We start from the raw sequence: 22,698 nt of genomic DNA on the forward strand, positions 1-22,698 counted from the left end.
ACCCCCAACACTAACACCCACCTACCCACCTACAGGTTCCTATACCCCCAACACTAACCTCCACCTACAGGTCCCTACACCCCCAACACTAACACCCACCTACTCACCTACAGGTTCCTATAGCGCCAACACTAACCCCCACCTACAGGTCCCTACACCCCCAACACTAACACCCACCTACCCACCTACCTCTCTCTCTATCCCTCTATCTCTCTATCCCTCTCGGTCTCTCGCTCTCTATTCAATTCTACCTCTCTATCCCTTTATCCTCTAGCTTCAAGGCAAGTAACACTGAATCATGCATGAGAGCACCAGCCTTTCCTGGACGACTGTGTGATCACACTCGCTGTAGCCGATGTCAGCAAGACCTATAATCAGGTCATCATTCACAAGGCCGCGGGGCCAGACGGATTATCAAGGCGTGTACTGAGAGCATGCGTGGACCAGCTGGCAATTGTCTTCTCTGACATTTTCAACCTCTCCCTGACCGAGTCTGTAGTACCCACATGTTTCAATCAGACCATCATAGTCCCTTTGCCCAAGAATGTGAAGGTGACCTTCCTAAATGACTACAGCCTAGTGGCACTCACGTCTGTAGCCATGAAGTGCTTTGAAAAGCTGGTCATGGCTCACATCAACACCACCATCTCAGAAACCCTAGACCGACTCCAATTCGCATACTGCCCCAACAGATCCACAGATGATGCCGTCTCTATTGCACTCCACACTGCCCTTTCCCACCTGGACAAAAGGAACACCTATGTGAGAATGCTGTTCATTGACTACAGCTCAGTGTTCAACACCATAGTACCCACAAAGCTCATCACTAAGCTAAGGACCCTGGGACTAAACACTTCCCTCTGCAACTGGATCCTGGACTTACTGACTGGCCGCCCCCGGGTGGTAAGTTTAGGCAACAACACATCCGCCATGCTGATCCTCAACACGGGGCCCCCATCAGGGGTGGGTGCTAAGTCCCCTCAAGAACTCCATGTTCACTCAAGACTGACACCATCATCAAGTTTGCCGATGACACAACAGTGGTAGGCCTGATCACAACAACGATGAGACGGGGAGGAGGTCAGAGACCTGGCCGTGTGGTGTCAGGACAACAACCTCTCCCTCAACGTGAGCAAGACAAAGGAGCTGATCGTGGACTATAGGAAAAGGAGGGTCGAACAGGCCCACATTAACATCGACGGGGCTGAAGTGTAGCGGGCCGAGAGTTTCAATTTCCTTGGTGTCCACATCCTCAACAAACTATCATGGTACAAACCCACCAAGACAGTTGTGAAGAGGGCACGACAACACCTTTTCCCCCACATGAGACTGAAAAGATTTGGCATGGGTCCCTTTATCCTCAAAAAGTTCTACAGCTGCACCATTGAGAGCATCCTGACCGGTTGCATCACTGCCTGGTATGGTAACTGCTTGGCAACTGCTTGGCAACTGCTTGGCATCTGCTTGGCATCCAGCCCAGTACATCACTGGGGCCAAGCTTCCTGCCATCCAGGACTTATATACTAGGCAATGTCAGAGGAAGGCCCATGAAATTGTCAAAGAACCCTCACTAAGCTAAGGACCCTCGGACTAAACACCTCCCTCAGTCACCCAAGTCATAGACTGTTCTCTCTGCTACCGCATGGCAAGTGGTACCGGAGTGCCAAGTCTAGGTCCAAAAGGCTCCTGAACAGCTTCTACCCCCAAGCCATCAGACTGCTGAACAGCTTCTACCCCCAAGCCATCAGACTGCTGAACAGCTTCTACCCCCAAGCCATCAGACTGCTGAACAGCTTCTACCCCCAAGCCATCAGACTGCTGAACAGCTTCTACCCCCAAGCCATAAGACTGCTGAACAGCTTCTACCCCCAAGCCATCAGACTGCTGAACAGCTTCTACCCCCAAGCCATCAGACTGCTGAACAGCTTCTACCCCCAAGCCATCAGACTGCTGAACAGCTTCTACCCCCAAGCCATCAGACTGCTGAACAGCTTCTACCTCCAAGCCATCAGACTGCTGAACAGCTTCTACCTCCAAGCCATCAGACTGCTGAACAGCTTCTACCCCCAAGCCATCAGACTGCTGAACAGCTTCTACCCCCAAGCCATCAGACTGCTGAACAATTAATCAAATGGCCACCTGGACTATTTACATTAACCTCCCCTCCTTTGTTTTTACACTGCTGCTACTCTCTGTTTATTATCTATGCATAGTCACTTCACCCCTACCTTCACCCCTACCTTTACCCCTACCTTTACCCCTACCTTTACCCCTATGTACAAATGTTATACCTCAACGAACCTGTTGACTCGGTACCAGTCCTCCCTGTATATAGCCTTGTTATTGTTCATTTTATTGTGTTACTTTTTATTTCATTTTTTAACTTTAGTTTATTTAGTAAATATTTTCTTAACTCTATTTCTTGAACTGCATTGTTGGTCTCTCTCTCTCTCTTTACCTCTCTCTACCTCTCACTCTCACGCTCTCTCTATCCCTCTCTCTATCCCTCTCTCTATCCCTCTCTCTATCCCTCTCTCGCTCTCTATCCCTTTCCATCTGTTAATCCCTAAGCAGTGTGACATCATGCCATCTGTCGACTTCAGCCCTCTTGCCTGTGGGGAAAGGAGAGGGTAGTTTAGGTTGGCGTCATGCCCAGTAGAAGATATCCGCTGTCGGGTACAGCAGCCCTGGTGTCCCCTGGTCTCTGACCTCCCTGAATCTCCTTTAGGTGAACCCCTTATTTTATTTCTCTGATAGCACATATAAACCTTACACTTAAGGGTCTATCCCTACAGTAGAACGAGTTAAGGGTCTATCCCTACAGTAGAAACAGTTATTAAGGGTCTGTCTCTACAGTAGAACCAGTTATGGGTCTGTCCCTACAGTAGAACCAGTTATGGGTCTGTCCCTACAGTAGAACCAGTTATTAACGGTCTATCCCTACAGTAGAATGAGTTATTAAGGGTCTATCCCTACAGTAGAACCAGTTAAGGGTCTATTCCTACAGTAGAACCAGTTAAGGGCCTATCCCTACAGTAGAACCAGTTATTAAGGGTCTATCCCTACAGTAGAACCAGTTATTAAGGGTCTGTCTCTACAGTAGAACCAGTTAAGGGTCTATCCCTACAGTAGAACCAGTTATTAAGGGTCTATCCCTACAGTAGAACCAGTTATTAAGGGTCTGTCTCTACAGTAGAACCAGTTAAGGGTCTGTCCCTACAGTAGAACCAGTTATTAAGGGTCTATCCCTACAGTAGAACCAGTTATTAAGGGTCTATCCCTACAGTAGAACCAGTTAAGGGTCTATCCCTACAGTAGAACCAGTTATTAAGGGTCTATCCCTACAGTAGAACCAGTTATTAAGGGTCTATCCCTACAGTAGAACCAGTTATTAAGGGTCTATCCCTACAGTAGAACCAGTTAAGGGTCTATCCCTACAGTAGAACCAGTTATTAAGGGTCTATTCCTACAGTAGAACCAGTTATTAAGGGTCTATCCCTACAGTAGAACCAGTTATTAAGGGTCTATCCCTACAGTAGAACCAGTTATAGAATCATCCCTCCTTAACTGCATCATCAGTTTTCCTCTTGTCATGTCAGTCACTGCATACCTTTAGAGAGCTGTATAACTTGTCAGAAATGTCCTGTCAGAGTACTCCTACTACTAGTAAAGCTAGCCAGTCAGAATACTCCTACTACTAGTAAAGCTAGCCAGTCAGAGTACTCCTACTACTAGTAAAGTTAGCCAGTCAGAATAATCCTACTACTAGTAAAGTTAGCCAGTCAGAATACTCCTACTACTAGTAAAGTTAGCCAGTCAGAATAATCCTACTACTAGTAAAGTTAGCCAGTCAGAATACTCCTACTACTAGTAAAGCTAGCCAGTCAGAGTACTACTACTAGTAAAGTTAGCCAGTCAGAATACTCCTACTACTAGTAAAGTTAGCCAGTCAGAATACTCCTACTACTAGTAAAGCTAGCCAGCCAGAATTCTCCTACTACTAGTAAAGCTAGCCAGTCAGAATACTCCTACTACTAGTAAAGCTAGCCAGTCAGAATACTCCTACTACTAGTAAAGCTAGCCAGTCAGAGTACTACTACTAGTAAAGTTAGCCAGTCAGAATACTCCTACTACTAGTAAAGTTAGCCAGTCAGAATAATCCTACTACTAGTAAAGCTAGCCAGTCAGAATACTCCTACTACTAGTAAAGCTAGCCAGTCAGAATACTCCTACTACTAGTAAAGCTAGCCAGTCAGAATACTCCTACTACTAGTAAAGCTAGCCAGTCAGAGTACTACTACTAGTAAAGTTAGCCAGTCAGAATACTCCTACTACTAGTAAAGTTAGCCAGTCAGAATAATCCTACTACTAGTAAAGCTAGCCAGTCAGAATACTCCTACTACTAGTAAAGCTAGCCAGTCAGAATACTCCTACTACTAGTAAAGATAGCCAGTCAGAGTACTACTACTAGTAAAGCTAGCCAGTCAGAGTACTACTACTAGTAGTAAAGCTAGCCAGTCAGAGTACTCCTACTACTAGTAAAGCTAGCCAGTCAGAGTACTCCTACTACTAGTAAAGTTAGCCAGTCAGAATACTCCTACTACTAGTAAAGCTAGCCAGCCAGAATTCTCCTACTACTAGTAAAGCTAGCCAGTCAGAATACTCCTACTACTAGTAAAGCTAGCCAGTCAGAATACTCCTACTACTAGTAAAGCTAGCCAGTCAGAGTACTACTACTAGTAAAGTTAGCCAGTCAGAATACTCCTACTACTAGTAAAGTTAGCCAGTCAGAATAATCCTACTACTAGTAAAGCTAGCCAGTCAGAATACTCCTACTACTAGTAAAGCTAGCCAGTCAGAATACTCCTACTACTAGTAAAGATAGCCAGTCAGAGTACTACTACTAGTAAAGCTAGCCAGTCAGAGTACTACTACTAGTAAAATGAGGTAGAGTAAAGCACAGGAAAGGACACTAAGGCTTAGAGTTTGTATACTGTACGGGTAGTCAATGCAGACAGACACACAATGGCAGCAGTTTAATGGAGCTTGTTGTGGTGTCTTTTCAGAGGCCACACAATAACTCTGACATGAGTTCCTTGTACCAGCTGGTCTTGTGTTTCTAGTACCCTCATACACACACACACACACACACACACACACACACACACACACACACACACACACACACACACACACACACACACACACACACACACACACACACACATACACACAGACACACACACACACACACACACACACACACACAGACACACACATACACACACACACACACACACACACACACACACACACACACACACACACACACAGACACACACAGACACACACACACACACACACACACACACACACACACACACAGACACACACAGACACACACAGACACACACAGACACACACACACACACACACACACACACACACACACACACACACACACACACACACACAAACAAATGTACACAAACAAATACACACACTAATACACACAAATACACACACACACACACATACACACGGACAAATATTTGTCACATGCGCCGAATACAACTGGTTTAGACCTTACTGTGAAATGCTTATGTACAAGCCTTTAATCAACAATGCAGATCAAGAAATATAGTTAAGAAAATATTTACTAAAGTAAAATAAACTTAAGTAAAAAAATGTAATAACATCAAAAAGTAATACAAGAAAATTACATAACAATAACGAGGCTATACACAGAGAATCCTGCCAGCTCTATATTATCCATGTCGTCGTTCAGTCAAGTCTCGGTGAAACATTTTTTATGTCTCGTTGGTAGGATAGTCTTAATCGTAGATCATCCAGTTTGTTGGCCAATAATACTGAGGGTAGGGGTGGTTTTTACCTACTCGTCGGCGAATTCTTACAAGTCACCCCACCCTCCTCCCCCCTTTTCTACATCTTTTCTTCACGCAGATGACAGGGATTTGGGCCTTGTCTCGACAAAGCAGTATATCCTTCGCGTCGGACTCATTAAAGAAAAAATATTTGTTCACTTCAAGATGAGTAATCGCTGTTCTGATGTCCAGAAGTTATTTTCAGTCATTAGAGACGGTATCAGCAACATTATGTACAAAACAAGTTACAAACAGCCATCCCCTCTGGTGCAATTATCATCCTCCCATCCTCCCCCATCCTCTCTCCCCATCCTCTCCCCATCCTCTCTCCCCATCCTCTCACCCATCCTCCCCCATCCTCACCCCATCCTCTCCCCCATCCTCTCTCCCCATCCTCTCACCCCATCCTCCGTCCCCATCCTCTCACCCCATCCTCTCTCCCATCCTCTCCCTCATCCTCTCCCCCATCCTCTCCTTCCATCCTCTCCCCCATCCTCTCTCCCCATCTTCTCCTCCCATGCTCTCTCCCTCATCCTCTCCCCCATCCTCTCACCCCATCCTCTCACCCCATCCTCTCACCCCATCCTCTCTCCCTCATCCTCTCCCCCATCCTCTCAACCCATCCTCTCACCCCATCCTCTCTCCCTCATCCTCTCCCTCATCCTCTCCCCCATCCTCTCCCCCATCCTCTCCCCCCATCCTCTCCCCCATCCTCTCACTCCATCCTCTCTCCCTCATCCTCTCCACCATCCTCTCTCCCCATCCTCTCACCCCATCCTCTCTCCCCCATCTTTTCCCCCATCCTCTCACCCCTCCATCCCATCCTCTCCCTCCATCCTCTCACTCCATCCTCTCCCTCCATCCTCTCACCCCATCCTCTCTCCCCATCCTCTCACCCATCCTCTCCCCCATCCTCTCGCCGCCATCCTCTCCCCATCCTCTCCCCCCATCCTCTCTCCCCAGCCTCTCCCCCCACCCTCTCTCCCCCATTCTTTAAGTACTCACCTCCATCAGAGTCTGGAGAAGATCATTGGACGGAGGGCGTTGGGAGAAAGGAGAGAAAGAAACAAATGAATGTTAGCACAATCACAAGGTCAGGAAGTAAACTGGCATGTAGTTAGTAGCCCTTGATAAGGTGAGTAGCCCTTGATAAGGTGAGTAGCCCTTGATAAGGTGAGTAACCCTTGATAAGGTGAGTAGCCCCTGATAAGGTGAGTAGCCTTTGATAAGGTGAGTAGCCCTTGATAAGGTGAGTAACCCTTGATAAGGTGAGTAGCCCCTGATAAGGTGAGTAGCCCTTGATAAGGTGAGTAGCCCCTGATAAGGTGAGTAACCCCTGATAAGGTGAGTAGCCCTTGATAAGGTGAGTAACCCTTGATAAGGTGAGTAGTCCTTGATAAGGTGAGTAGCCCCTGATAAGGTGAGTAGTCCTTGATAAGGTGAGTAGCCCCTGATAAGGTGAGTAACCCCTGATAAGGTGAGTAGCCCCTGATAAGGTGAGTAGCCCCTGATAAGGTGAGTAGCCCTTGATAAGGTGAGTAGCCCTTGATAAGGTGAGTAGCCCCTGATAAGGTGAGTAGCCCCTGACAAGGTGAGTAACCCCTGATAAGGTGAGTAGCCCCTGATAAGGTGAGTAACCCCTGATAAGGTGAGTAGCCCCTGATAAGGTGAGTAGCCCTTGATAAGGTGAGTAACCCTTGATAAGGTGAGTAGCCCCTGATAAGGTGAGTAGCCCTTGATAAGGTGAGTAGCCCCTGATAAGGTGAGTAGCCCCCGATAAGGTGAGTAGCCCCCGATAAGGTGAGTAGCCCCCGATAAGGTGAGTAGCCCCCGATAAGGTGAGTAACCCCCGATAAGGTGAGTAGCCCTTGATAAGGTGAGTAGCCCCTGATAAGGTGAGTAGCCCCTGATAAGGTGAGTAACCCCTGATAAGGTGAGTAGCCCCTGATAAGGTGAGTAACCCCTGATAAGGTGAGTAGCACTTGATAAGGTGAGTAGCCCCTGATAAGGTGAGTAACCCCTGATAAGGTGAGTAGCCCCTGATAAGGTGAGTAGCCCTTGATAAGGTAAGTAGCCCCTGATAAGGTGAGTAGCACTTGATAAGGTGAGTAGCCCCTGATAAGGTGAGTAGCCCCCGATAAGGTGAGTAGCCCTTGATAAGGTGAGTAGCCCCTGATAAGGTGAGTAGCCCTTGATAAGGTGAGTAGCCCCTGATAAGGTGAGTAACCCCTGATAAGGTGAGTAGCCCCTGATAAGGTGAGTAGCCCCTGATAAGGTGAGTAGCACTTGATAAGGTGAGTAGCCCTTGATAAGGTGAGTAGCCCTTGATAAGGTGAGTAGCACTTGATAAGATAAGTAGCACTTGATAAGGTGAGTAACCCCTGATAAGGTGAGTAGCACTTGATAAGGTGAGTAACCCCTGATAAGGTGAGTAGCCCCTGATAAGGTGAGTAACCCTTGATAAGGTGAGTAGCCCCTGATAAGGTGAGTAACCCTTGATAAGGTGAGTAACCCCTGATAAGGTGAGTAGCCCCTGATAAGGTGAGTAGCCCTTGATAAGGTGAGTAGCCCCTGATAAGGTGAGTAACCCTTGATAAGGTGAGTAGCCCCTGATAAGGTGAGTAGCCCCTGATAAGGTGAGTAGCCCCTGATAAGGTGAGTAGCCCCTGATAAGGTGAGTAGCCCTTGATAAGGTGAGTAGCCCCTGATAAGGTGAGTAACCCTTGATAAGGTGAGTAGCCCCTGATAAGGTGAGTAACCCTTGATAAGGTGAGTAACCCCTGATAAGGTGAGTAGCCCCTGATAAGGTGAGTAGCCCCTGATAAGGTGAGTAGCCCCTGATAAGGTGAGTAACCCTTGATAAGGTGAGTAGCCCCTGATAAGGTGAGTAGCCCCTGATAAGGTGAGTAGCCCCTGATAAGGTGAGTAGCCCCTGATAAGGTGAGTAACCCTTGATAAGGTGAGTAGCCCCTGATAAGGTGAGTAGCCCCTGATAAGGTGAGTAGCCTGAATGCTTCACTGGCAGAGCATCAGGGCCAAGACAGAAAAACACACACACACACACACACACACACACACACACACACACACACACACACACACACACACACACACACACACACACACACACACACACACACAGAGAGAGAGAGACCTGACCCACATTGTAAGCACCCCCAGCCTGATATTCGAAGAGTCCCAAAGCCAACAGTAACACTCACGCAAGCACACGCACATAGACACAGTCTGGCGTCCCATCAGATAACAGATGGGTGATGGTCCCTGCGTGTGTGTGTGTGGTGTGTGTGTGTGTGTGTGTGTGTGTGTGTGTGTGTGTGTGTGTACACGGGCGTCTTTCTAAGTAAAGAGCTGTCTTAGCTGTTCCAGACACCCACAAATAAAAGTCCCGAAACAACTCACTCAAACGTTTGACAAAAGAGAATGTACTTTTAGAAAATAGTCTTATTTTAACTCTGCAGGAGTCCAAAAGTGGAAAAACAAGTCACTGAGTAGAAGCTATTCTAATTAAAATATATGTCATGCATTTTGTTGTTGTACTTCACTGTTCTCACAATCAAAGCAGACAGAAAGACAGCTCTAATCCACAAATAGAAAAATGTTGAAATCTCTGGCTAAGCACAGAGAAGCTTTCATGAATTTTGGTTCTATTTTTTTTAATGAACAATTTTTTGATGCTAAAAGAAGCATAGTTTGTCCTGGAGAAACCAGTCTGTTCTAAGATGGAGACAGCTTTGTTTGATGCAATTGGTTTTATAGAGTTACTTTTGATATGAATAAAACAACATCCTGTCATGTTAAGGTAGAGGGAAGTAACATCCTGTCACATTAAGGTTTTCACTGACTGAAAGCATTTCTGAAAGCATTTGTGTGTGTGTGTGTGTGTGTGTGTGTGTGTGTGTGTGTGTGTGTGTGTGTGTGTGTGTGTGTGTGTGTGTGTGTGTGTGTGTGTGTGTGTGTGTGTGTGTGTGTGTGTGTGTGTGTGTGTGTGTCGTGCGTGCGTGCGTGCGTGCATGCTTCGGGAGGAAGGACAATGGAAAATTGGACACTCGTGCTGTGGGCTTTGGTGTCTGGTCAGACTGGCCGGACCTCATCGACCTGTGGACCCGGAGGTTAGATGGATACAGACTGGAGAGGAGGTTAGATGGATACAGACTGGAGAGGAGGTCAGATGGATACAGACTGGAGAGGAGAGCAGATAGATACAGACTGGAGAGGAGGTTAGATGGATACAGACTGGAGAGGAGGTCAGATAGATACAGACTGCAGAGGAGGTCAGATGGATACAGACTGGAGAGGAGGTCAGATGGATACAGACTGGAGAGGAGGTTAGATGGATACAGACTGGAGAGGAGGTCAGATGGATACAGACTGGAGAGGAGGTCAGATGGATACAGACTGGAGAGGAGGTTAGATGGATACAGACTGCAGAGGAGGTCAGATAGATACAGACTGGAGAGGAGATCAGATGGATACAGACTGGAGAGGAGATCAGATGGATACTGTTCTGAGGCTGCAGGTGGGAAACTCACTGTTCTGAGGCTGCAGGGGGAAACTCACTGTTCTGAGGCTGCAGGGGGGAAACTCACTGTTCTGAGTCTGCAGGGGGAAACTCACTGTTCTGAGGCTGCAGGGGGAAACTCACTGTTCTGAGGCTGCAGGGGGAAACTTACTGTTCTGAGGCTGCAGGGGGGAAACTTACTGTTCTGAGGCTGCAGGGGGAAACTCACTGTTCTGAGGCTGCAGGGGGAAACTTACTGTTCTGAGGCTGCAGGGGGGAAACTTACTGTTCTGAGGCTGCAGGGGGAAACTCACTGTTCTGAGGCTGCAGGGGGAAACTTACTGTTCTGAGGCTGCAGGGGGGAAACTTACTGTTCTGAGGCTGCAGGGGGAAACTCACTGTTCTGAGGCTGCAGGGGGAAACTCACTGTTCTGAGGCTGCAGGGGGGAAACTCACTGTTCTGAGGCTGCAGGGGGGAAACTCACTGTTCTGAGGCTGCAGGGGGGAAACTTACTGTTCTGAGGCTGCAGGGGGGAAACTCACTGTTCTGAGGCTGCAGGGGGAAACTGACTGTTCTGAGGCTGCAGGGGGAAACTCACTGTTCTGAGGCTGCAGGGGGGAAACTCACTGTTCTGAGGCTGCAGGGGGAAACTTACTGTTCTGAGGCTGCAGGGGGAAACTCACTGTTCTGAGGCTGCAGGGGGAAACTTACTGTTCTGAGGCTGCAGGGGGAAACTCACTGTTCTGAGGCTGCAGGGGGAAACTTACTGTTCTGAGGCTGCAGGGGGAAACTCACTGTTCTGAGGCTGCATGGGGAAACTCACTGTTCTGAGGCTGCAGGGGGGAAACTCACTGTTTTGAGTCTGCAGGGGGAAACTTACTGTTCTGAGGCTGCAGGGGGGAAACTCACTGTTCTGAGGCTGCAGGGGGGAAACTCACTGTTCTGAGGCTGCAGGGGGAAACTCACTGTTCTGAGGCTGCAGGGGGAAACTCACTGTTCTGAGGCTGCAGGGGGAAACTTACTGTTCTGAGGCTGCAGGGGGGAAACTTACTGTTCTGAGGCTGCAGGGGGAAACTCACTGTTCTGAGGCTGCAGGGGGAAACTTACTGTTCTGAGGCTGCAGGGGGGAAACTTACTGTTCTGAGGCTGCAGGGGGAAACTCACTGTTCTGAGGCTGCAGGGGGAAACTTACTGTTCTGAGGCTGCAGGGGGGAAACTTACTGTTCTGAGGCTGCAGGGGGAAACTCACTGTTCTGAGGCTGCAGGGGGAAACTCACTGTTCTGAGGCTGCAGGGGGGAAACTCACTGTTCTGAGGCTGCAGGGGGGAAACTCACTGTTCTGAGGCTGCAGGGGGGAAACTTACTGTTCTGAGGCTGCAGGGGGGAAACTCACTGTTCTGAGGCTGCAGGGGGAAACTGACTGTTCTGAGGCTGCAGGGGGAAACTCACTGTTCTGAGGCTGCAGGGGGGAAACTCACTGTTCTGAGGCTGCAGGGGGAAACTTACTGTTCTGAGGCTGCAGGGGGAAACTCACTGTTCTGAGGCTGCAGGGGGAAACTTACTGTTCTGAGGCTGCAGGGGGAAACTCACTGTTCTGAGGCTGCAGGGGGAAACTTACTGTTCTGAGGCTGCAGGGGGAAACTCACTGTTCTGAGGCTGCATGGGGAAACTCACTGTTCTGAGGCTGCAGGGGGGAAACTCACTGTTTTGAGGCTGCAGGGGGAAACTTACTGTTCTGAGGCTGCAGGGGGGAAACTCACTGTTCTGAGGCTGCAGGGGGAAACTTACTGTTCTGAGGCTGCAGGGGGAAACTCACTGTTCTGAGGCTGCAGGGGGAAACTGACTGTTCTGAGGCTGCAGGGGGAAACTCACTGTTCTGAGGCTGCAGGGGGAAACTCACTGTTCTGAGGCTGCAGGGGGGAAACTCACTGTTCTGAGGCTGCAGGGGGAAACTTACTGTTCTGAGGCTGCAGGGGGAAACTCACTGTTCTGAGGCTGCAGGGGGAAACTTACTGTTCTGAGGCTGCAGGGGGAAACTCACTGTTCTGAGGCTGCAGGGGGAAACTTACTGTTCTGAGGCTGCATGGGGAAACTCACTGTTCTGAGGCTGCAGGGGGGAAACTCACTGTTTTGAGGCTGCAGGGGGAAACTTACTGTTCTGAGGCTGCAGGGGGGAAACTCACTGTTCTGAGGCTGCAGGGGGAAACTCACTGTTCTGAGGCTGCAGGGGGAAACTTACTGTTCTGAGGCTGCATGGGGAAACTTACTGTTCTGAGGCTGCAGGGGGAAACTCACTGTTCTGAGGCTGCAGGGGGGAAACTTACTGTTCTGAGGCTGCAGGGGGGAAACTTACTGTTCTGAGGCTGCAGGGGGAAACTCACTGTTCTGAGGCTGCAGGGGGGAAACTTACTGTTCTGAGGCTGCAGGGGGAAACTTACTGTTCTGAGGCTGCAGGGGGAAACTTACTGTTCTGAGGCTGCAGGGGGGAAACTCACTGTTCTGAGGCTGCAGGGGGGAAACCTACTGTTCTGAGGCTGCAGGGGGAAACTTACTGTTCTGAGGCTGCAGGGGGAAACTTACTATTCTGGAATGTACTGACCCCTCTGTCTCCTATTCCATGTACCAGAATGCTGCCATTAGCCAGGACATTCTCACCTTCACTGTTACGGCGAGGTTACAGGTTCTACCAACAACATATACTGTAATCCAGGTCTCTGATACCCTGCAAACCATGACCCATTCTGTATTCTACATGAGTACAATGGAACGGAGGCTGTTGCCCATGTTGTGAATGGCTGCTGTTCACAAAAGGACCTATACATAGCATGACTGCCTTGTTGACCGGGTAGCCAGCGATGTGAGAGAGGTGGTCTCACCAACATCACATATCCATAAACATTCTGCTGTAACAGGAAGCTGGTGTGATGATGATGATGATGATGATGTGTTTTCCTGTGTGGCAAATACGCCAGCTGTTGTTGTTGTTGTTGTTGTTGTTGTGGGAACTGGGCTGCTCATATCACTGCTACATGGAGCAGGCCTTTGCCGACAATCTTCTAAAATACCAGTCCCTCGTAGCACGCTGGGACAGCCTTGGACAGGGTGCAAGCTGCTACCACTAATATTTGTCAGTCTTGGCCACGTACACAGGCTTGCAGTACACAGCCTTCAGACGGTGGGCCTGACACCTTCAGACGGTGGGCCTGACACCTTCAGATGGTGGGCCTGACACCTTCAGACTGTGGGCCTGACACCTTCAGACGGTGGGCCTGACACCTTCAGACTGTGGGCCTGACACCTTCAGACTGTGGGCCTGACACCTTCAGACTGTGGTGGGCCTGACACCTTCAGACGGTGGTGGGCCTGACACCTTCAGATGGTGGGCCTGACACCTTCAGACTGTGGGCCTGACACCTTCAGACGGTGGGCCTGACACCTTCAGATGGTGGGCCTGACACCTTCAGACGATGGGCCTGACACCTTCAGACTGTGGGCCTGACACCTTCAGACGGTGGGCCTGACACCTTCAGACGATGGGCCTGACACCTTCAGATGGTGGGCCTGACACCTTCAGACGATGGGCCTGACACCTTCAGACTGTGGGCCTGACACCTTCAGATGGTGGGCCTGACACCTTCAGACGATGGGCCTGACACCTTCAGACTGTGGGCCTGACACCTTCAGACGGTGGGCCTGACACCTTCAGACGGTGGGCCTGACACCTTCAGACTGTGGGCCTGACAACTTCAGACGGTGGGCCTGACACCTTTAGACGGTGGGCCTGACACCTTCAGACTGTGGGCCTGACACCTTCAGACGGTGGTGGGCCTGACACCTTCAGACGGTGGTGGGCCTGACACCTTCAGACGGTGGTGGGCCTGACACCTTCAGACGGTGGTGGGCCTGACACCTTCAGGTTGTGATGGGCCTGACACCTTCAGGTTGTGGTGGGCCTGACACCTTCAGGTTGTGGGCCTGACACCTTCAGATTGTGGGCCTGACACCTTTAGGTTGTGGGCCTGACACCTTCAGATTGTGGGCCTGACAGCATCAGACTGTGGGCCTGACACCTTCAGACGGTGGTGGGCCTGACACCTTCAGGTTGTGGTGGGCCTGACACCTTCAGGTTGTGATGGGCCTGACACCTTCAGGTTGTGGTGGGCCTGACACCTTCAGGTTGTGGGCCTGACACCTTCAGATTGTGGGCCTGACACCTTTAGGTTGTGGGCCTGACACCTTCAGATTGTGGGCCTGACAGCATCAGACTGTGGGCCTGACACCTTCAGGTTGTGGTGGGCCTGACACCTTCAGATTGTGGTGGGCCTGACACCTTCAGGTTGTGGTGGGCCTGACAGCATCATATTGTGGGCCTGACAGCATCATATTGTGGGCCTGACACCATCAGATTGTGGGCCTGACAGCATCAGATTGTGGGCCTGACAGCATCATATTGTGGGCCTGACACCTTCAGATTGTGGGCCTGACACCTTCAGATTGTGGTGGGCCTGACACCTTTAGGTTGTGGGCCTGACACCTTCAGATTGTGGGCCTGACAGCATCAGACTGTGGGCCTGACACCTTCAGGTTGTGGTGGGCCTGACACCTTCAGATTGTGGTGGGCCTGACACCTTCAGGTTGTGGTGGGCCTGACAGCATCATATTGTGGGCCTGACAGCATCATATTGTCGGCCTGACACCATCAGATTGTGGGCCTGACAGCATCAGATTGTGGGCCTGACAGCATCAGATTGTGGGCCTGACAGCATCATATTGTGGGCCTGGCAGCATCAGATTGTGGGCCTGACAGCATCAGGTTGTGGGCCTGACAGCATCAGGTTGTGGGCCTGACAGCATCAGGTTGTGGGCCTGACAGCATCAGGTTGTGGGCCTGACAGCATCAGATTGTGGGCCTGACACCTTCAGATTGTGGGCCTGACAGCATCAGATTGTGGGCCTGACACCTTCAGATTGTGGGCCTGACAGCATCAGATTGTGGGCCTGACACCTTCAGATTGTGGGCCTGACAAAGACCAAGGCAAAGCAGCTGTAGAAGTTCAGTGTCCATGTACACAGGGACCTTTTGAGATGTTTGGATCCTTGATTAATGTAAATCTGGTGTGTGTGTGTGTGTGTGTGTGTGTGTGTGTGTGTGTGTGTGTGTGTGTGTGTGTGTGTGTGTGTGTGTGTGTGTGTGTGTGTGTGTGTGTGTGTGTAGTTCCTCACCCTCTGCTGTATGGTAGCGTGTTTGTGTTCCAGGTCTCTCTTCTCCATGGCTGAGTCTATGACCAGCTGATCCAGCTGCAGATGGGATTAACACAGCACAGTTAGAGAGAACACACACACACACACTCACACACACGTGGCCTAATCTGTGTGTGTTCCCAGTCTGGGATTAGGAGTGCCTTCATTTGGCAATTGGTACTGTGGGAGAAAGGTAGACTTGCTGAGGGAAAGAAAGATAGAAATACATTAGCTAGCGAAAGAGGAGACTGACAGCAGGCCCTGAGTGGAGATAACAGATGGCTATACATCCCCAAGTAGGAACGGCCAGGCAAGCTGTATGTATGGCCATGACTTATGCCAAGCGTAAGCCTGCAATGCATGCATTATTTTCATATCCATATGAGGAGAGTCTAGCCCCTACTATGTTAGAGCTAAAAGCAGATATGGGCGTTATCCAGCCACTACAATGTTAGAGCTAAAAGCAGATATGGGCGTTATCCAGCCACTACAATGTTAGAGCTAAAAGCAGATATGGGCGTTATCCAGCCACTACTATGTTAGAGCTAAAAGCAGATATGGGCGTTATCCAGCCACTACTATGTTAGAGCTAAAAGCAGATATGGGCGTTATCCAGCCACTACTATGTTAGAGCTAAAAGCAGATATGGGCGTTATCCAGCCACTACAATGTTAGAGCTAAAAGCAGATATGGGCGTTATCCAGCCACTACAATGTTAGAGCTAAAAGCAGATATGGGCGTTATCCAGCCACTACAATGTTAGAGCTAAAAGCAGATATGGGCGTTATCCATTGGGTTGAAAGAAAATAGGTGGCAGAACGCATAGGGGGTTTTACTTCATTTACATAAAGGATGGACCTATGTATTGTATATGCATAAAAGCAGAGCCGGGGCCGAAGGAAAGAAGTCGTGGTTCCGCGGACCGGCTCGGCTTTACTACTCTGTATTAAAGTCTATATTGAATTTACAAGTTCTTGTAAGAAGTGTTATTCTTAAAACTAATTTCCATGACAGTACTCTGGGATTAATTGTATTTTTTTAAACATTTTATTTAACCTTTATTTAACTAGGCAAATGACAGATACAGTAGAGGCCAATCTCTCTCTGGTGCCCACCTTGTTTTCCTACTCTGTGACTGGGTCTATAACCATACTATAACCCTCCTCTTTGCTACACTAGCGAGGCCTGTGTCAGGGAATCGCCAGGACAGTCAGCCTGACTTGGGGAGCAGGTGTATGGGAGAGGCTCGAGGCCAACAGGTATAAGATCTGTGGTCAGTGTTTCTGGGGTGTCTCTCTCTCTCTCTCTCTCGCTCTCGCGCTCTCTCTCTCTCTCTCTCTGTCTCTCTCTCGCTCTCTCTCTCGCTCTCTCTCGTTTTCTCACCTCTGCAGCTAGTTTCTTCATGTAGGGATCAATCTCATCCAATATTTTATAGCCCTGTTGAAACAAGGTGTACTGGGCTCGCATGAACGACAGCATCTGAGAGAGAGAGAGATAGAGGAGAGAGAGAGAGAGGATAGAGAGTATATATATATATATATATATATATATAGAGAGAGAGAGAGAGAGAGAGGAGAGAGAGAGAGAGAGAGAGAGAGAGAGAGAGAGAGAGAGAGAGAATAAAACATATTATCTTGCGTTTTAAATGGCTAATACATGTAACGGCATGGAATCAGAGGTTTAGAGGACAAGGTCACTACTCACTGCATCAAGGATCTCAAACTTCTTCTTAGCCTGAAGAACATTGATCTGAAAAGATGGACAAAATTACATTTAGTGATCAGTTTGATTATCAGTAACAGTAGAAATACAACAGGTTAGATTCAAGTTAACATTATGTTTACTTCTAGAAAGTTGTCAAGCCACAAGCACGGACTGAGGGATCATGGCACCACATACTGGACATTACTGGTATTGCAGTCATATCACTGGTATAATATTGTTGGTATTGCAGTCATATTACTGGTATTGCAGTCATATTACTGGTATTATATTACTGGTATTGCAGTCATATTACTGGTATTATATTACTGGTATTGCAGTCATATTACTGGTATTATATTACTGGTATTGCAGTCATATTACTGGTATTATATTACTGGTATTGCAGTCATATTACTGGTATTATATTACTGGTATTGCAGTCATATTACTGGTATTATATTACTGGTATTGCAGTCATATTACTGGTATTATATTACTGGTATTGCAGTCATATTACTGGTATTGCAGTCATATTACTGGTATTATATTACTGGTATTGCAGTCATATTACTGGTATTGCAGTCATATTACTGGTATTAAAGTCATATTACTTGTATTGATGTCATATTACTTGTATTGATGTCATATTACTGGTATTATATTGTTGGTATTGCAGTCATATTACTGGTATTATATTACTGGTATTGCAGTCATATTACTGGTATTATATTACTGGTATTGCAGTCATATTACTGGTATTATATTACTGGTATTGCAGTCATATTACTGGGATCATATTACTGGTATTGCAGTCATATTCCTGGTATTATATTGTTGGTATTGCAGTCATATTACTGGTATTGCAGTCATATTTCTGGTATTGCAGTCATATTACTGGTATTATATTACTGGTATTGCAGTCATATTACTGGTATTATATTGTTGGTATTGCAGTCATATTACTGGTATTGCAGTCATATTTCTGGTATTGCAGTCATATTACTGGTATTATATTACTGGTATTGCAGTCATATCACTGGTATTATATTACTGGTATTTCAGTCATATTACTGGTATTGCAGTCATATTACTGGTATTGCAGTCATATTACTTGTATTGATGTCATATTACTGGTATTATATTGTTGGTATTGCAGTCATATCACTGGTATTATATTACTGGTATTGCATGTCATATTACTGGTATTGCAGTCATATTACTGGTATTATATTACTGGTATTGCAGTCATATTACTGGTATTATATTACTGGTATTGCAGTCATATTACTGGTATTGCAGTCATATTACTGGTATTATATTACTGGTATTGCAGTCATATTACTGGTATTGCAGTCATATTACTGGTATTAAAGTCATATTACTTGTATTGATGTCATATTACTTGTATTGATGTCATATTACTGGTATTATATTGTTGGTATTGCAGTCATATTACTGGTATTATATTACTGGTATTGCAGTCATATTACTGGTATTATATTACTGGTATTGCAGTCATATTACTGGGATCATATTACTGGTATTGCAGTCATATTACTGGTATTATATTGTTGGTATTGCAGTCATATTACTGGTATTGCAGTCATATTTCTGGTATTGCAGTCATATTACTGGTATTATATTACTGGTATTGCAGTCATATTACTGGTATTATATTGTTGGTATTGCAGTCATATTACTGGTATTGCAGTCATATTTCTGGTATTGCAGTCATATTACTGGTATTATATTACTGGTATTGCAGTCATATCACTGGTATTATATTACTGGTATTTCAGTCATATTACTGGTATTGCAGTCATATTACTTGTATTGATGTCATATTACTGGTATTATATTGTTGGTATTGCAGTCATATCACTGGTATTATATTACTGGTATTGATGTCATATTACTGGTATTGCAGTCATATTACTGGTATTATATTACTGGTATTGCAGTCATATTACTGGTATTATATTACTGGTATTGCAGTCATATTACTGGTATTATATTACTGGTATTGATGTCATATTACTGGTATTATATTACTGGTATTGCAGTCATATTACTGGTATTATATTACTGGTATTGCAGTCATATTACTGGTATAATATTTCTGGTATTGCAGTCATATTACTGGTATTATATTACTGGTATTGCAGTCATATTACTGGTATTGTATTACTATTATATAGATCAATCGTTAACTGATGTGTGGTTGTCTTGGATCAACAGTTTAACTGATATGTGGTTGTCATAGTAACTGTAATTTGGACTAAAATGTTAAATGTGATGCCTCTCACCTGCAGTACGTAGTCCAGGGCCAGGTGCCTGAAGCACTTCCTGGTCAGGGTGAGAGAGGAAGTGGCCTCCTCCACCTCGTGAGGTTTGTTCCTGGGGGCCTGGGCGTTCTTCACCTGGGCTATCTCCATGTCCTCCCTCACACGGTCAAACTGCTTCTTAGTCTCCTTGAACTTACGCACGTCCCTAGAGGGGGTGGAGAGAGAGAGAGTGACTTACACACGTCCCTAGAGGGCGAAGAGAGAGAGAGAGTGACTTACACACGTCCCTAGAGGGCGAAGAGAGAGAGAGAGTGACTTACACACGTCCCTAGAGGGCGAAGAGAGAGAGAGAGTGACTTACACACGTCCCTAGAGGGCGAAGAGAGAGAGTGACTTACACACGTCCCTAGAGGGGGAGGAGAGAGAGAGAGTGACTTACACACGTCCCTAGAGGGCGAAGAGAGAGAGAGAGAGAGAGTGAGAGTGACTTACACACGTCCCTAGAGGGGGAGGAGAGAGAGTGACTTACACACGTCCCTAGAGGGCGAAGAGAGAGAGAGAGTGACTTACACACGTCCCTAGAGGGCGACGAGAGAGAGAGAGTGACTTACACACATCCCTAGAGGGGGAGGAGAGAGAGAGAGAGTGACTTACACATGTCCCTAGAGGGGGAGGAGAGAGAGAGTGACTTACACACATCCCTAGAGGGAGATTTCGTTTTGTATTCCTGTTTTTTAGGGAGAACCTTAGCCTGGTCCCAGATCTGTTTGTGCTGTCTTGCCAAAATGCAGCTGAATTTTGCGTCTAGCGTGACGAAGACTATAGTAGTTGTTGGCAAGACAACACAAACAGATCTGGGACCAGGCTAAGGAAACCTTGATTGAGGACCTCAGATTTAACTTTTTTTTTTGCAAACAGAAAAATGAAAGAAGAGAGATGAGAGACTGAAACATAGAGATGTATAGAGATCGCACCGTTGTAACTGTCCCATTTAAGATATCTGTGAGCACACAGGGTAGCTCCATTGAGGCCATCTACTTTTTTGAAGGAGTCACTGTTCTTCTTCTACTAGTTCTATGAGTTGGTAAACAACCTGAAAATGGTGCATACTGCCACCTGGAGGGTGTTGTTGGAACAGGTATAAGTTGGTTGATTTAGTGGCACCTGTAGAGCTGGAAAGTTCCCTCATGAGTATAATTCATTGGCTGATCCCTCCTGATGACCTGGATGGAAGTATGTGATCCTTCGTTAACCCATAGAAAGTCCCACCCTACTTCAAAATGGTGAAAGTCCTCAATGGTGTTGTCCATGCTAAAATGGGCTTTTGGGTACTAGAGTCCTCTATCCATCTCTATGGACTGAAATGAGAAAAGAAGAAGAGGCCTACACCAAAGGAAGAAGGGATGATACTCACTCTTTGATGAAGGTGTGGAGCTGCTGTTTGATTGACCTCTGGGCCTGGTCAAATAGGATCTGTAGAGAAAGAGACAGAGAGAGACAGACAGGGAGAGAGACAGAGAGGGAGAAAGAGAGAGATGGGGGAGAGAAAGGGAGAGATAGAGACAGGGAGAGAGCGACACAGAGAGGGAGAGAGAGACACAGAGAGGGAGAGAGAGACACGGGAGAGACAGGGAGAGAGAGAGACAGAGAGAGAGAGGGAGAGAGAGAGAGAGAGAGAGAGGGAGAGAGAGAGAGATGGGGGAGAGAAAGGGAGAGATAGAGACAGGGAGAGAGAGTGACAGAGAGAGGGAGAGAGAGACACAGAGAGGGAGAGAGAGACACGGGAGAGAGAGGGAGAGAGAAACATGAGAGAGAGAGAGACGGGGGAGAGACAGGGAGAGAGAGAGACAGAGAGAGAGACGGGAAGAGAGAGAGAGAGAGAGAGAGAGAGAGAGAGAGAGAGAGAGACACAGTGAATCCCAAACCACCGTCTCGCCCCTACCAACTTTCTCGGAGGTCCCTCTGTTTACACGTGTTCTAACGTATCTCAGAGGGTGACTTCCAGAGAGTGGCGAGGGTGATAAATAAATCCATGAACTTCAGGACACACATGACTTGAATGATGCATGAAATTCACATGAACAAATCCTCCCTTGTCGTTTTACAAAATATAAACCTCAGTTAAACAGTTAAACATTTTAATTTGGGAGCTGTTTAATATTTTATGTGTCATGTCTCGACATCAGACATAAAGAAATGCACGTATCGTATAATTAGGCATGCCTCGGCCTCTCCGTTCTTTTGTGTGAAATTGCGAAAGAAAAAAAAATGAAAAGAAAATGACGCTGTGCCTTATGGGATTCCACTTCCCTATGAAGCCGGCAGCATTGCAGTCTCAGTCGAAGTGTCTACCGGAGGGGATAATTATCCCATACAACCTCAATCATTTTCACTCCCTCAGCCTTGGGACACTTGTTCAAATGGAGGAGGCGCGCTTGAACGCACAAATGGAGGACCGAGGGGCGAGCGGGTGATTTGAGATTCTGCCTGTGAGACCGCTAATAGTTGAAATGTGAAAAGGCTATCAAATACGTTTCAAAAATATAATGATGTTCAGGAGCTTCGAGACAGCTAGTTAATGATGTTCAGGAGCTGTCTTTGAGACAGCTAGTTAATGATGTTCAGGAGCTGTCTTAGAGACAGCTAGTTAACGATATTCAGGAGCTTTGAGACAGCTAGTTAATGATATTCAGGAGCTTCGAGACAGCTAGTTAATGATATTCAGGAACTATCTTCGAGACAGCTAGTTAATGATATTCAGGAGCTTCGAGACAGCTAGTTAATGATATTCAGGAGCTTAGAGACAGCTAGTTAATGATATTCAGGAGCTTAGAGACAGCTAGTTAATGATATTCAGGAGCTTCGAGACAGCTAGTTAATGATATTCAGGAGCTTAGAGACAGCTAGTTAATGATATTCAGGAGCTTCGAGACAGCTAGTTAATGATATTCAGGAGCTTAGAGACAGCTAGTTAACGATATTCAGGAGCTTAGAGACAGCTAGTTAACGATATTCAGGAGCTTAGAGACAGCTAGTTAACGATATTCAGGAGCTGTCTTAGAG

The 22,698-nt window shown here is 47.1% G+C and overlaps 1 protein-coding gene across 1 annotated transcript in view; it reads right to left on the reverse strand.

Annotated features, from left to right (window-relative positions):
- LOC106583764 (arf-GAP with coiled-coil, ANK repeat and PH domain-containing protein 3) overlaps positions 1-22,698 on the reverse strand; it is a 186,586-nt gene that overhangs the window by 44,222 nt on the left and 119,666 nt on the right. The window contains exons 5-10 of the mRNA XM_082967721.1: positions 21,050-21,108; positions 19,657-19,840; positions 17,351-17,395; positions 17,030-17,125; positions 15,629-15,703; positions 6,891-6,902 (exon numbers count right to left, since the gene is read on the reverse strand). Coding sequence (XP_082823847.1) covers positions 6,891-6,902; positions 15,629-15,703; positions 17,030-17,125; positions 17,351-17,395; positions 19,657-19,840; positions 21,050-21,108 — 471 coding nt within the window. The remainder of the gene's footprint in view (positions 1-6,890; positions 6,903-15,628; positions 15,704-17,029; positions 17,126-17,350; positions 17,396-19,656; positions 19,841-21,049; positions 21,109-22,698) is intronic.

Source organism: Salmo salar, chromosome 22, assembly GCF_965601325.2.
Source record: "Salmo salar chromosome 22, fSalSal1, whole genome shotgun sequence".
Classification (NCBI taxonomy): domain Eukaryota; kingdom Metazoa; phylum Chordata; class Actinopteri; order Salmoniformes; family Salmonidae; genus Salmo; species Salmo salar.